This window comes from Aquila chrysaetos, chromosome 7, assembly GCF_900496995.4.
Source record: "Aquila chrysaetos chrysaetos chromosome 7, bAquChr1.4, whole genome shotgun sequence".
In the NCBI taxonomy this organism is placed as follows: Eukaryota; Metazoa; Chordata; class Aves; order Accipitriformes; family Accipitridae; genus Aquila; species Aquila chrysaetos.
Window position 1 is genome coordinate 39,909,181 of NC_044010.1, and position 16,523 is coordinate 39,925,703.

General features: G+C 38.5%; 1 protein-coding gene across 1 annotated transcript in view; it reads left to right on the forward strand.

Annotated features, from left to right (window-relative positions):
- Positions 1-16,523, forward strand: part of CFAP47 (cilia and flagella associated protein 47) — a 354,799-nt gene that overhangs the window by 72,420 nt on the left and 265,856 nt on the right. Inside the window, exons 30-33 of the mRNA XM_041125007.1 lie at positions 610-819; positions 7,137-7,230; positions 7,812-7,952; positions 15,248-15,443. Of these exons, the coding sequence (XP_040980941.1) occupies positions 610-819; positions 7,137-7,230; positions 7,812-7,952; positions 15,248-15,443 (641 nt within the window). The remainder of the gene's footprint in view (positions 1-609; positions 820-7,136; positions 7,231-7,811; positions 7,953-15,247; positions 15,444-16,523) is intronic.

Genomic DNA, 16,523 nt, shown 5'->3' on the forward strand with positions numbered 1-16,523 from the left:
CTGATGTATCATAATGCAGTGTATGTTAAATATGCAGTTCAACCTATATGTCACCCTCTTAACTGAAATTGATTCCCCTCCCAGAATGAACACAGTTCTAGCAATTTTTCGTTCTTTGGTGGCATAAATAAGTGTTTTAACAATATTTCTTTCTTCCCCCCCAACATACTGTGAAGATCAAGAAACAGATGGGAAAGCAAATTTCATAATCAACAGTCTTGCAAACACCCTGGAAATAGATCAGTCTTAGTGGCATCACTTAGTTGAACTTATCTAGCTCGCTACTAAATAATGAAGCAGCCAGTCTCCTGGGACACAAACACATAGGCATTTATTAACATGATAGAAATCAGTTATGTTTGGCAGAAAGCAGTGACAAACACAAATTTATTTATGAAATATTTCACATATACTTCTTAAATATTCCATGCAGTTCGAAATTCTTACATTATTATGAAAGTTCTGTAAAAAGCAAAGAGTGCTATACTTCTCAACCTTCTTGCTGCTGTTTTTACTTCATGGTTTATTAAATTTATCGTCATGATATATATAATGTTAGCTTATTTTGTGCATTTAAAAGAATAATATCAGAAGCTTTTTTTCTCTTAGTGATGTGTGTAAAGTCCAGATGACCTCTTCGCAAGAAAAGGTTTTTAAACAAAACCTTGGCAAAGATACTAAGACTGTTTATGACATGTTATTCCATCTGAGTGGACAGTTGTTACCAGGCGTTACATTGAGCCAATCGTTGCCCCTTGATCCAGTTGAACGAATGTTACAGCTCCACCGGCAGCATTCTGCATTGCTTGCTTTCCTTAAGTAAGTACTTGTATGATAAAATATGCATGCATGTATCTTTTCTTTCCACTTTTTTTATTAGCATAGTTCAAACGTAATTCCAGCTGAACAATATACAGTAGCTTTAGGGTTTCCTTTATACTATAACTATTGTGATCTAAGATTTATGTATTATAAACTTTAATTAATTTTTATCAGGTTTATCCTCTGCAGTTTACACTAATTGAGGTGTCCTTTGGTAGGGCTATATCCAACACAGGAATTCCACAGGAACTCTGCTCCCTTAATTATGAAAGATGACAACTCAACCTCATTCCTTAGACAGACTCAGTAGATAGCCAGATCAGGTTTGCCATTAATGATCTTACCATTCACTGATGCTCTTTGTCCTGTAATTACTGTCTTTTGCAAAAATTTTGTAGACTTACTTTGTAATCTGTAGGTCTTTTATACTAATATTGTGCCAAGAAATAGAAGCACTATTCCTGTTGCTGAACAGATTTAGCTATTAGCTACCTTCGTTGATAATCTTATCTTGTCATGTAACATGGAACAACTGTGAAAGATGGTGCAAATCAAAAAAGGTTAATAAATTCTTCTTCATCCTTCTTGGCTGTTGCTGCTGTGAAAGAGAGAAGAAAATTAACTTCAGAGAAAGTCTAATGTCATGAGATCCTTCGAGATCATAAGAAGCCCTGAAAGACAGCATCTCTGCTTCTTTTCAGCATCCTCACCTACTATTCAAGAGGCTGTAAAGCCATTTAAAAACTGTTATTTACATACTGTTCTAAATATAAGCTTTCTATTTAAGAATAGCGGACAGTGATATAGTTGTATTTGAATTCATAATGAGACCAATGCACACTGCTCCAACAACACTGGACTTTTATTTGCAACTTTCATCCATGTCATTTTTATTAAAAAACAGGCAGAGTAGCATTCTTCTGTGCATCATAGATAATATTGTGGCAGATGATTTGGAGGAGCCATTGCAGCAGTGGCAGAACAATATCTTTGCCTTCAGTAATGAAGAATAATGCTTACAGATTCCTGTTGTTTTCAAAACTTCAGCATCCATTCTGATACTAAAAAAAGGAATCGATGGATACATCCCATTGTATTTTCCCATCATACCTTAAAGGCTAGAGTCATTAGGCAGTGGACTGCTGATGAATGTCTTGCCATCTGTGGTGGGTTGACCTTGGCTGGATGCCAGGTGCCCACCAAAGCTGCTCTATCTCTCTTCCCTCCTCAGCTGGACGGGGGAAAGAAAATATAACGAAAGGCTCATGGGTCAAGATAAGGACAGGGACAGGTCACTCACTAATTACCATCATGGGCAAAACAGACTCGACTTGGGAGAACTAGTTTCATTTATTACCAATCAGATCAGAGTAGGGTAATGAGAAATAAAACCTAAATTTTAAAACATTCCCCCCCGCCCCCTTCTTCCTGGGCTCAACTTTACTCCCAGTTTCTCTAAGTCCTCCCCCCTCAGTGGTGCAGGGGGATGGGGAATGGGGCTTGCGGTCAGTTCATCACACATTGTCTCTGCTGCACTTTCCTCCTCAGGGGGAGGACTCCTCACACTCTTCCTCTGCTTCAACATAGGGTCCGTCCCACAGGAGACAGTCCTCCCCAAACTTCTCCAATGTGGGTCCTTCCCATGGGCTGCAGTCCTTCAGGAGCAGAGTATTCCAGTGTGGGTCCCCTGTGGGGTCACAAGTCCTGCCAGAAAACCTGCTCCAGCGTGGGCTTCTCTCTCTCTTCTTCTTCACTGACCTGGATGTCTGCAGGGCTGTTTCTCTCACATATCTTCACTTCTCTCTCCGGCTGCAGTTTCACAATTTCCCCCCCGCCCCCTTCTTAAATATGTTATCCCAGAGGCGCTACCACTGTCACTGATGGGCTCAGCCTTGGCCAGCAGTGGGTCCATCTTAGAGCTGGCTGGCATTGGCTCTGTTGGACATAGGGGAAGCTTCTAGCATCTTCTCACAGAATCCACCCTTATAGCCCTCCCTACTACCAAAACCTTGGCATGCAAACCCAGTACACCATCTTATCAATTGTAAACTCTCACTAATACCACCCTGCTGGGTGTTGTGTCCTTCCAGAGAGCAAGATATTTTGAGTATGTGGCGATGCAGAATCACAGAATTGCTTAAATTGGAAAAGAACTTTAAGCTCATCGAGTCCAACCGTAAACCTAGAACTGCCAAGCCCACCACTAAACTGCGTCCCTCAGCACCACATCTACACGTCTTTTAAATACTTCCAGGGATGGTGACTCCACCATTTCCCTGTGCAGCCTGTTCCAATGTTTGACAACCGTTTTGGTGAAGAAATTTTTCCTATCATCTGATCTAAACCTCCCCTGGCACAACTTGAGGCCGTTTCGTCTTGTTGTATTGCTTGTTACTTGGAAGAGACCAACACCCACCTTGCTACAACCTCCTTTCAGGACTTGTGCTCTAGACCCTTCACCAGCTTTGCTGCACTTCTTTGGACACACTCCAGCCCCTCGATATTTTTCTTGTAGTGAGGGATGCAAAACTGAACACAGTATGATATGACGATATGCTGCTGAATGGTTGTCTAAGTAGAGTCAAGAGATTTTCTTATTTATCTAATCAGTATATTGATATTTTTCTGTTGGGCAGTGTCAAAAAACTTCTTTGGTTCCAACCCAAGGAAAATCCTTTCTGTTGCCACTGCCTTAGGTCTAGTGCTAAGTTAATTCTCTGCACAACTCCTAGGAGAGCAGTCAAGAATAACGTCAAGACATGCTTCCTCTTTTGAACCATTACCCTTGTTAACAGTTAAGTTTCGTTAATCCTTGTATGGGCAGCTGGATTGATTCCGCTCAGTTCCTATCAAGAGAGACACAAGTGTCTAAATTTGTCAAGGGTGGAGCTGATGTGCCTTTCAGAGCCTTTCACCCTTCATACAGCCCTAACTCAAATTAATCTAGACTTTAATTTTGGTCTTTTAGGACTGATATTTTTTCTCTCTAGCTTCAAATGTTTTAATATCTCTTCTGGAACTAATTGTTTCATGGATGAGGTCAGTATGAAGGAACAAAAATAATTTCTCATTGGATGACAGTGATACCTACCATCAGTCATCCTCCAAGTTTGAGTGCACCACCCAATATCTTTGAGTATACCAGAAAGTCTTCTTGGTTGTTACCAGCTCTGGGAAACACTTCTTCACCCTGATTGTGTCAGGTGGCTTGGGCAGACAAGGTAAATTCTTAGCACTTTTTGAATTTGGATAGAGTGGTGCATATGCTGTGAAGCTGGCAGTATGCTTTTTAATATGACCCAGTTTACTGAGTCATTGCACCTGAGAGAGAGAGGGAATGTCTCTATACATTATTTATCTCAAGTTTGTTTATTGTAAAATGCAAATAAAAACATTTATTCATAACACTGAAAATGAACAATGCAAGTGGAAATATTTCTTCAATATATAGGTGAAGAAATGAAAGAATGTCATTAATCTGCTTAAATTAAGTTTGTACCAGAAAGGTCTTCCAAAATACCTTATTTTGTTTATATTCTGCCAGCTTCTGGCAAGGAGGCAGTCAGGTTTCTGTACTTTTGCATACCTTATGCTTGAAGTTACCCCTAACAAAGTCTGTTCAGGAACTTCCATCAAAATATTCATTCACAGAAGTTTCCTTAGAGTTTTCATGGGATGCTTTTGGAGCACTCCTAGATAGGGTCAAAATTTTCTCCTGGTGGAGCCTGATGGCTCTTATGTCCAGTCTTCCCATTGAAATTTTCCAGGGAATCTAGGTGTCTTGAAACTATCATACATGATGTTGCATAATTTAAAATGATGATGAGTTTTGGGGTAAATGAATCCCAACCCCTTTTGCTAAGCGTAACAGTAATTGGAAAGAAATACTTCAGTGTTTCTAAGGTAGTTTCTTGGGCAATTTGGAAAGCTATTTAATAGCTGAATTTTAATAAAAGCCTTCAGTCTTATTGAGTTTTGTCTGTCAACTCTCTGACATATGCAGAGCAGAATTGGAGCAGCAGCCAATTGGTCAAAGCTAAGTTCAGTGCCTCTGGACACAGATACATCGATGACTGATGATTGACAAGATCTGATGATTGGAAATGAAGTAGTAATCCATAACAACCCTAGAAAAATGGTACAAGTTGCCATAGAAAAGCAGTTCTAGCTGGACTCCTGTGCTTATGCGTTTGATGGTAGATGATTAAATTGGTGCTCAGTATGTGCTTAGCATTACCACATCCTGTTAGTTGCTGCCTCTTCTAGTTTGTGTGAATCCCATCAGATTTCTTCATTGTTCTTGATTTATGTATCTTCTTCTCCTACTTGTGCATTTTAGGATCACCTAGTATATTTGCATTTCTTCACAGGTTGTTATTTAAGAATGTTTATAGATCATAGTACAAAAATGTCTGATATCTGCGCTGCTGGCATGACTGTATGTAGTGATGGTAAGACGTCCAGAGCCAGCCTAGATATGAGTAATTAATCCGTGATCTGCTAGTCCTGTATGTTCATTGTGATTTGTGGAAAGTGCAAATTCCCTCCTGAAACCCAGGAGGACACTCTGAGATTAGAAACATACAGTTCTTGGCTTTCTTCCCCCAACCAGTACTTTCTGGTCAGCATGGTTGAAATAAAGCATAATTCATCGTTCAAATTTTCCATTTGCTAAAGCAGGTGGATGTTGTTCGCTGTTTCAAGCAACATTCCAAGTATCAATTTTATTCTCTGTCCCTCAAAAGGTTTCCTTGGTACATTAGCACAGTAGTAAAGGAAAAGTTTTGGTATTTTACAATACAACTAACTAATTTGTTCCAAGCTGTGTGTCTTGAAGAAAAACATCTTAACAGTGTGAAAATACTGATGTTGGAGAACTGGCATCATGTTAAATATTGACCTTAATGAGGAGGAATTTAAGACAGTGTTCCTCAATAACAAAAATGCAGCCAATTATGAAAGCATTCAGTTATATAGAACCCATCATTGCTATGATGACACGTAATGTTGTTATATAGCTTTTCTGAAGATGAAAATTGTAGGTTACACCTATTCCCATATATCTACCAAATAAAAACATTGAAAGAAAGATAGGACACCTGCAAAGATGAATGCTGTATAGCTTCCTTCTTTTATCATTTGGGAAGAACTGAAGTTTTAGAGGGATTTCATGGGACAGAGTCTATGACTTAATGGAAAATGGGAATTTCAGACATGGTAAGTTTTAGAACCAGACTACTAATTTGATGCTCTTTTGGGTCCTTGATTAAAATATTTGTCTTTTAAAAAACATGCTAGATAATTGTATGAAACATGAAATTTCAATAATCTGAGAAGATAATGCCACCATGTAAAATATGAAGACAAAAATTGTGCTGTTACCAGCAAAATATAATTCTGTGGGGAGAGAAATAAGTTGTCATGATCCTAATTTCAAACTGCGATGTATGACTTCTAACGTACAAATTAAATTGAATTTGGACTGTATGATACCGGAAAAGTATGATCACTTCATTTGAATGAGAGACTGGTTATATAACAAGAAAAGCTCATCTGATCATTATTCACATTAGCCATATTAAAAACACCAGAGAACAATGTAAACTTAGATACACTAGGATAATCTTTCTGACCTAAAAGTTAGGAAACTTTTCTGCTCCCCTGAGGAAAATAAACTTAAGAATTCTTCATTATTTTCCCCTTTCCAGCAACGTTTGTTTAAAATGTGTCATTTGAGGCAAAGAATATTCTTTCTTCATTTGGAAGTTAGCTTTTTTTGGTATTCAGTCTAATGAAGTTGCCTTTTGTTACTGCAATTACTTTTCCTATTGTATTTATTAGTCACTTGAGAGCAGATGGCAGGTTGGTTTAACAATTAACAGAGTTTTGAAATACCTTTGCTTACAGCCATAAGATTTCCAATATCAGATCAGCAGACAGATAAAAACATCATCAAGTTTTAATTCTACTAATGTTAGTTATGCTGGTCCTTTGGCTTTCACGTGGAAATGGGTATTGTGTGTTTTGATGCTTTGTGCTATAATAAACCCTTTACAGAGGAGCAATTCTCATAAAGAAGCCAGTCTGTCCAGAGTTGTATGTGCTTTTAGCATTTAGTTGTAGGCATAGAAATTGAACATGAACTTCAGAAATAGAAGCTATCTAAAGCAATTAGTAGAACTGGATCATTAGTCCAAAGTGTACTCAGAACTCCGAAGAGCTTACACATAGGTTAAGCAAGTTGAAAAACTTGGACTGCTCTTAAAAAGAATTATTTTCCTTACCTATTAACTTTTCCTGCTTTATGATTTCAGAAGCCAAGGAGCATATCTTCCTCATGTTATGCCAGAATTTCTGCTTGAACCTGATGATTATAAGAAATGGATTAAAGTGCAAACTGTAGTGAAGGTAGGTTTGGGTTATTTTTGTGTGTGTTTATTTTGTTTCCTTTTTTCTTCGTTTTGTAACAAAGACCATATGCTTAGTGTCAGTCCTTTGAGGACTAATGGAACTTCTCTGTGGACCGTGAGTATTCCTACTTTGGTGACTGTTTCAGATTGCATAAATCTAAGCACATGCATGAGATTGAACAGAAATTTAAACTGACACCAACATTGACACCCTTCTCCCCTGTTTTTTCTCTTCCATTCCTTCTGATACTACTGATACCTTTGATTAATTTCCAACAGATATGTTTTCTCAAAGTAGAATTAATTTTACTGCTTTCTACTGGTTTTACCATTTTTTTAAAAAACATCCTATGTGTTGCCTCTCTGTCCTGATTGCTGCTTTCAACTCCTGTCAATTCCGTATTGTGCTTATTCCCGAGATAGCAGGAAACTGTAAATGGTTCTAACGCTGATCACTATTGCACTATAGCAGATGTTATTAGTTATTTCTGCCATTGATTCATTATTGTCATCTTGAGAATTTCCTATCCAAACTGCTGAAATGAATATCAAAAATAAACCCCATTCCTTTATTTGAAGGGTCACACAGATGAGTTGAAAAAAGGAGATGTGAAAACCTCAGACATATTTAGCAACAAGCATCTATTCATTCTGGAGGACAGCATATTTGAGACAATGAGCAAACGAGCTTGGACAGATGTGCTACTGCAGGTATACAAGGTAAATTGTAAATGCATTTACTACTTAAGTTCTGAAGAACTGATGGCAAAAAACTTTGTTTTGAACAAGATCTGTAGTATATTCAAGTTTTTTTTTTTTTCAAACAGTTCTTTAAAACTAAATACTTTAAAGTATTTTATTTCTCTCTAACAGAGAAGAAAAAGAATGAGTGAGAACATTTTCATTTTCTTAGTTCTGAAACTTTAGTAGTGTGTTAATATGTTTCAATTAAGAAATGCTATGTTAGAACAGTCTGCATTTTGTACAATTAAGTGTTACAGAAATCTTTTCTTACAAATAAAGAAAACTCTTCCACGCTTTTTTGTTACCCTGGTTAGAAGCACTTTTCACTGGAAATACTTAGTTGACTAGACATATACCCAACCATGGTATTTATTATCTTATATTAGAATGGAATTTTTAAACAGGTAAGCTTTTTTATAATACCTATTCCTTTTAAGAAATAATGAACTTGGTCAGTACGGATTTCTCAAACTTTATTAAATTTTCTTTTTACTGATGTTACATAAACACTTTGGATGTCTAAATTATGTTTTCCAAAATAAACCTGATGTGCTCACCAATGATCAGTAATGTTTGTATGCCTAAAAATAAATATTTACTCATTTCTATATAAAGGAATGGAAAATAAATGGAAAAAAAAAAATATCTGGGCTTCCCAGTACAAGAAAGACACGGACATACTGGAGTGTGTATCCAGTGAAGGTTCCCAAAGTTGATTTAAAAGACTGGAGCATCTGTCATACAGAGAGAGACTGAGAGAGCTGAGACGGTTCAGCTGGGAGAAGAGAAGTTTCAAGAGAGATTTTATCAATGTGTGTAAATATTGGATGGGAGGGTGTGAAGAAGACAGCGCCAGGCTCTTCTCGGTAGTGCCCAGTGACATGGTGAGAGGCCATAGGCACAAACTGAAATACAAGAAATCCCATGTAAACATAAGAAACTTTTTTACTGTGGGGGTGGTCACACACTGGAATAGGTTGCCCAAGGGATTGTGGAGTTCCCATGCTTGGAGATATCCAAAACCCAACTGACATGATCCTTTCAACCCACTCTAGCTGATTCTGCTTTGAGCAGGAGGCTTGGACTAGACAATCTCCAGAGGTGCCTTCTAACCTCAACTATTCTGTGATTATGTGATTACTTACTGAAAAAGCATAATAAAGAATGACAAAAAGTATGTTAAAGAAGGTATGTAACAAAGATATAGAGTTGGTCTACAATTAAAAATATTAGAAAAATAGCAGAGAGTAACTTATATCAAACACTATGTACCCATGGGCTGAGACAGACGACTCTAAGGATACATGGGCACATGGATGTGGAAAAATGCAATCACAGTGACCAGAAAGCAAGTTGCTTTTCTGTTTTTTCAATTTGCTGAATTATTCATGGTTACATGACAGACTAGAACAGAGCAGAAAAACCCCCAAATTAGTAGTACGCATGTGTGTTGTTTTGGTTTTGATTATTTATTTTTTTTCCTGATGAGATGAAACTAAAAAATAGGTAACTTAAAATGGCTTGTTTCAATGAGGTATTGTATTGGGTTTATGTGGCAAGGTTTTGGTAACAAGGGGCTAAAGGGGTGGCTTCTGTGACGAGGTGCAGGAAGCTGCTCTCATGTTGAATTGAGCCAATGCCAGCCAGCTCTAAGATGGTCCTGCCACTGGCCAAGGCCGAGCCCATCAGTGACAGTGGTAGCACCTCTGGGATAACGTATTTAAGAAGGGGAAAAAGTGGCTGTGCAACAACAGCTGGAAGAGAGGAGTGAGAGTATGTGAGACAAACAACGCTGCAGACCCCTAGGTCAGTGAAGAAGGAGGGGGAGGAGATGCTCCAGGCGCCGGAGCAGAGATTCCCCTGCAGCCTGTGGGGAAGACCATGGTGAGGCAGGCTGTCCCCCTGCAGCCCAGGGAGGTCCATGGTGGAGCAGATCTCCACCTGCAGCCCGGGGAGGACCCCACGCCAGAGCAGGTGGATGCCCGAAGGAGGCTGTGACCATGTGGGAAGGCTGCGCTGGAACAGGCTCCTGGCAGGACCTGTGGCCCGGTGGAGAGAGGAGCCCACGCTGGAGCAGGTTTTCTGGCAGGACTTGTGACCTGCGGGGGACCCACGCTGGAGCAGTTTGTGCTGAAAGACTGCAGCCTGTGGAAGGGACCCACGCTGGAGCAGTTCATGAAGGACTGGAGCTCCGTGGGAAGGACTCACGTTGGAGAAGTTCGTGGAGGACTGTGTCCCATGGGATGGACCCCATGCTGGAGCAGGAGAAGAGCGCAAGGAGTCCTCCCCCTGAGGAGGAAGGAGCAGCAGAGACAATGTGTGATAAACTGACCGCAACCCCCATTTCCCATCCCCTTGTGCTGCTTGGAGGGAGGGGTTAGAGAAATTGGGAGTAAATTTGAGCCCAGGAAGGTGTTTTAAGATTGTTCTTATTTCTTATTGTCCTACTCTGATTTAGATTGGCAATAAATTTAATTTCCCCAAGTCGAGTCTTTTTTGCCCATGACTTATGCTAGAATTAGTGGAGCAGGATGATGGTTCCAAATAGATCTTTCATCTCTCTGACCATTGGTGTAGACACAAGAATAGGATAGAACACATGGTTGCTGGGGATATGCAAAAATTCAGGTTTAGATGAATTTAAAGCTATTGTGAAGGTGTGCTTTTCATCATTCTAGTTCTGTTTCATGCATGAGAAGCATATTTCGGCTTCTCATTCATTGTTTCATCATCTTTCTATCCTATAATAGTACACTTTTATAGCCTTATAACATCACATGCCTCTTCTCTGTCTCTCCTGCCAATGTCTTAGGAATTATACATCTCTGCTTTACTTTTTTGTGGTAGCCTCATGCAGTTTGGCTAACATGGTATTCAATTCAGTATAAAAAAGCATAAACAGAACTCTTAGGATAACATGACTTTACATTGGAACTAGTCACTTTAACATTGAAAGTCCTGTTCACTCTTCCAGACCCATTTGTTCAAACCCATTTTTGACAAGGGTGACATGACTGCTGGTGAACAAGGTTTATGTATTTATTTTATTAAATTTGTAAAGGAAGTATGGTAACAATAAAGAAAAACAGGATATGAACTGCCAAGACAGCAAGATCAGTTTATATAAAAAATATTTGTTTGGTCTAGTGTTCAAATATTCTGAAGTTAAGAGAATGTTTCATATCTTAAAAGCAGTTTCATTAAAAGGAAAGTAGAGACAAGCCCTTTTGTGATTACGATAGCTTGATTTCAAGCAAGATAAGATGGAACAGAATCCTTTCTTACTCACATAGCATGCTGCAAATTTCAGAAAATGTTAAAAGAATTCATCTCTTCACCAGACATGTTTTGTTATCCAATTTTATTTTAGAAATAAAATGTTGTAATTAGAAATCCTTAATATTATTCTTTATCAACTAAAATGTCATCCCATATTGCTTTCTTGCCCATATCTGGTGCATTATGGTCCACTTATGAAAACTTCTGTTGCTGCAGAAGTTCCAGAGGAAAAAATGTATACATAAATCCAGCTCAAGAAAATAGAAAATGAAGTTTATTCTGAAGAAAGGCTAGAACCTGTGGAGAATAAAAGGGGGAATTCATCAATTGTAAAGATATACTTTTAGTCCTCTTTTTGAGCAAGGGCTAAAATACTAATGGTATTCTACAAATCTTGAAAGTCTAGTCTAATGGAAATACATGAATGCTGGCAGCAGAAGTAGTAATTTAGCCCTAGATTCAGGCTGGATTTTCAATAAAGACAATTTATCTTTGAATTTAACAAGCATGTAGTAATAAGGATGGTTTTTATAGTTATAAGTAATAACATTTCCGATCCTGATAGCTGATTTTTTTTTTTTAAATAAATACAGTGTGCTCCAAAAAGACACTGTATGCTAATGTCCTGGTCCCTCAACAGGGTCTCAATAGGAATGTAGACATGTGGGCATCTTGGGTTAGGATGGATTGGACTTTTCTTGTTAAGAGAGAGTAAAACAATGTTTTATGGGTAAATAATGTTTCATTTTTTCTTCTAAATGTAGTTGCCATTACTCTTTCCTGTTTTGATCCTTTTGATAGAACATCAGGTTATACTGATGAAGAAATGTTGCAATAAATTAACTTGCAAAAAACCTGCCTTTTGAGAAAACATGAAATAGTATATATTTGATTGCTTTTTTTGCTATTGTTTTCTTCAAATTTATATCTGAGGATGCTGTTATAAAAGTTTGAGATTTCTTTTTCTCTTAAGATAGTTCTATGCAAATCAATGAAGTGCCGTGGAGAGAAATCCAAATATTTAAATTAAGTTAGCTCAGCCTTCTCTGCATAGAACTAGGTTATGCTGAACTGAAATGCTTCAGGGTTTAAAAAGGAATTTCAAAGTAACTCAATTTTTTAAAAAAACTGTAATTAAATATGGATGCTATAATTTAGGTCTCGTGTACATTAATAGTTAAGTAGGTTTTATATATTAGTGTGTCATAAAAGGTTTTTTTCAGAAATACTTGAAAGCAATGGGTGACAGTCCTTCATGTTATCTGGAAAAAAAAGAAATCTAGATGTAAATGTGGAAACTGTGAAGTGACATGGCTGTAGCTGCATCATACTGTATGTAAGAGTGTTCCTCTCCATCTGCAGCAACTGGAGGGATTAAAAGGTTTTAACACTCCTTCAAGAAACTGATGCTTTTTCTAATGTACCTGTTAAAATCTGGTATTGGAAACCAATATGAAGAGAAATAATTATAAAAGGGATGCAAGCTGTTTTCATTCTGATGAGATGAAATGAAATGGCATAGCTTTTTCTTTATGTATATATGTATCAGGGAATTAGACATCACTGGGAATGTTTAAGGGAGTGAGAAACTGGGCCGAATTCACACTTCAAAATAACATTTTACTGGATTGAGATTCATTGTCAATAGACGTTGATGATTAGTTGTTAGTGTTTTGGGGTTTTTTTCTTCTTTTTTTTCCTCCTCCAAACAGTTAGTCCTTAACAAATTTATCCTAAATTATCTGTGAATATATGACATTGTGGAGATGATGCAGTGTAGTTAGCATTTATGGCCATGGTCCTTGATAGTCTTAGTCACCGGTCAAGGTGATCAGGCCTGAGACCTCTCTGATGCGGGAGGATGGAATCAAAGCTGTTGACTTCATCGTCATCCTGAAAATCAAGTTCTGTGTTCTTCCTTGAAACACCTTTTTCTGTGCTGTCATTTCAGTTGGGGGAAAAAAAAAATCAAAGGTAATGTGTAGAATTTTTACTTTTAACTTCTTTATATTTCTGATATATTTTATATACATATGTTTATATATTTTTTTTTAAAATGTACATTCATGCAAGACTTAATCAAGGACCTCTGAGTACGAAGAATTTTATTGCAGGTATTATAACGTTTATTTTTTCAGGAGAAACAGTCAGTGTAATTTGGACGTAAATGAGCAATTGGGTCATGAAAGATACCATTTCAAGATTGTCTATAGATTGCACTGGACATCAGTATAGTAGTTCAGTAATTAGTGCTTTGGATAGAATATACACAGTAATTCTTGGAATCCAGATGGGTCCAGTGATTTCATCCAGTTCATCAAAACTTGGAAAAAATATTTAGAATAATAGAATCATAGAATACCTTAAGTTGGAAGGGACCTATGAGGATCATTGAGTCCAACTCCCTGCTCCTCACAGGACTAGCTAAAACTAAGCCATATGACTAAAAGCGTCATCCAGACGCTCCTTGAACTCTGACAGGCTTGGTGCTGTGACCACTTCCCTGGGGAGCCTGTTCCAGTGACTGATCACCCCTCTCCATGAAGAACCTTTTCCTCATGTCTGATCTGAACTTCCCCTGATGGAGCTTCATTCCCTTTCCTCGTGTCCTATCGCTGGTCACCAGAGAGAGGAGATCAACACCTCCCCCTCCGCTTCCCCCCTTGAGGAAGCTGTAGACTGCGATGAGGTCAGCCCTCAGCCTTCTCTTCTCCAAGCTGAACAAAGTGACCTCAGCCACACCTGTAAGTCTTGCCCTCGAGGCCCTTCACCATCTTGGTCGCCCTTCTCTGGACACACTCTAATAATTCGATGTCCTCCTTATACTGAGGTGCCCAAAACTGCACACAGTACTTGAAGTGGGGCCGCACCAGTGCAGCGTAGAGTGGGACAATCACCTCCCTCGACCAGTTAGCGATGCTGTGCCTGATGCACCCCAGGACACAGTTGGCCCTTTTGGCTGCCAAGGCACACTGTTGACTCATGTTCAGCTTGCCATCAACCCAAACCCCTAGATCTCTTTCTGCAGGGCTGCTTTCCAGCCTCTTGTCCCCCAGTTTGTACGTATAACCAGGATTACCCTGTCCCAAGTGCAGAATCTGGCACTTGCTCTTGTTAAATTTCATACAGCTGGTGATCGCCCACCTCTCTAGTCTATCCAGATCTCTCTGTAAAGCCTCTCTACCCTCAAAGGAGTCCACAGTTATTCCTAATTTCGTATTATCAGCAAACTTAATGTACATTTGATTCCTGTGTCCATATCACCTATACAAACACTGAAGAGCACCTGCCCTAAAATTGAGCCCTGGGCAACCCCACTGGTGACTGGCTGCCAGCCTGATGTAACCCCATTTTACTATAACTCTTGGAGCCTGACCCATCAGCTAATCATTCACCCATTTTATTATGGGCTTGTCTAGGTGTATGCTGGATGTTTTGTCCAGAAGGATACTGTGAGAGACAGCATCAAAAGCTTTGCTAAAATCCCCAAACCCCACATCTACTGGCTTCCCTTGGGTCAACTAGATGGATGACCTTCGCATAAAAGGAAATTAAGTTGTGAAACCATGCTGGCTATGACTAGTGACTGCATTGTCTCTCAAGTGTTTTTCAACAACTCCCAGAATAACGTTCTCCATAATTTTACCAGGCACTGAAGTGAGACTGACAGGCCTGTAATTACCAGGGCCTTCCTTCTTTCCCTTCTTGAAAATTGGGACAACATTTGCCAGTTTCCAGTCAACTGGGACCTCTCCAGACTCCCAAGAGCATGTGGAAGCTTCAACTTGCATTTTGTTTAAGGAAGCAAAAGAATTCCCTAAAACCTCAGCAAATCTGTTCTCTTGTGTGTTATACATTTATGCTAATGTATAATCTATTAAGCCTTTTCTAAATTAGAAAGCCGTTTGAATTTGAAGTGTTTTTTTTTTACCATTTAACTTGAAATTGTTCTTTTTATAGTTTGTGCTTAAAAACAGTTTTTCTAATTTCAGGTATTTGTTCTTCCACGTGTTTCTTCGCATAGTATCACTGACCTGTTCAGCTTGGAAAGTGTGCAGAACATGCCAAGAATAAAATCAGAACCTTTATCCAGTAATATATATTCTCCATATGAACGAACCATCCTCACCTGGTTGAATAAACATTATGAGAAGAATCGAAGAACTGTGTGGAAAGATTGTCAAAAAGGTGAAATAATTCTTTCACTATGCTCTTCCTTCCTAAAATACTCCTTTTTTAGACTTTTAAAATTGTTATTCATAGAGATACCGTGACAACTTGCCACTGGAAGTATTTTTTGGGGGATAAGTTATTGCCTGCCTGTACGTATTTCTTTTTCTTGTCTTTCTGTGTTCCAAGATCACTGTCTTTTGACTAACACTGTTCACGAAATATCTTCTGCGTTCTGTGTGTTCTTATAGTTTCTAACTGGGCATAAAAGGTGAAATGTGGTGAACCTTCTCACTTCTTTCCATTAATGATCTCAGGAAGGGACTGCTAACAGTAATCACTTTCTCTTCATTTTCCTGTTAATAGTCACATGCAGATGTTAGTATTTATGCTTATAGTGGTGCATTTGAGAGCTAGCTTTTCAGAATTCTTAGAATAATTTTTGTATTGCCTTTATCCTAATGCCATTTAGGAAGGTAATGGAGACCAAGGTTCTAGATTATAAATCTTGTCCTACTTGCAAGGTCAGTTTGCCTCATGATCACTTGAGTAAGGTTAGACAAAATGACCTGTTCCATTTAAGACGGACCTAGGCAGTTCTGGTACTCAAATCTGATAAAACTGTTCAACTGGTAGTAATTATTACTTCTATTGCCTTGTATGATTTCTCCCTTTTGCTACTTGACCCTAACGTCATTGTTTCTTTCAGCATTAATTTTGGATCGATAGTTAACACCAAGAAGGGGCAGTCTGATGATGATCAGGGAAGAACTCCAGAATGGCTCATAAGACACATATGGAAAAGACTGTCTAGTGTCATTTTTGCCTTGAGTGATTTCTGACCTGTCTGAATTATGGACAATCTATTTGCATATCATCTTCCATAAGTCTCATCTGGGCATATTCTCTACCTTGCATATGCTTTGAATATCCCCTTGCTTTTCTCACTTTACTGTATAGAAGGAAATTTTACTAGATATTCTCAAATGCATTGAATAATTCTGCTGATAAGATTGAAAAGTCAGTCCATACCCCCTGCATCCAATAGAAATAGATTTCTAGCTGTCAACTCATAGTTTGCGTCTGATCCTATGATTA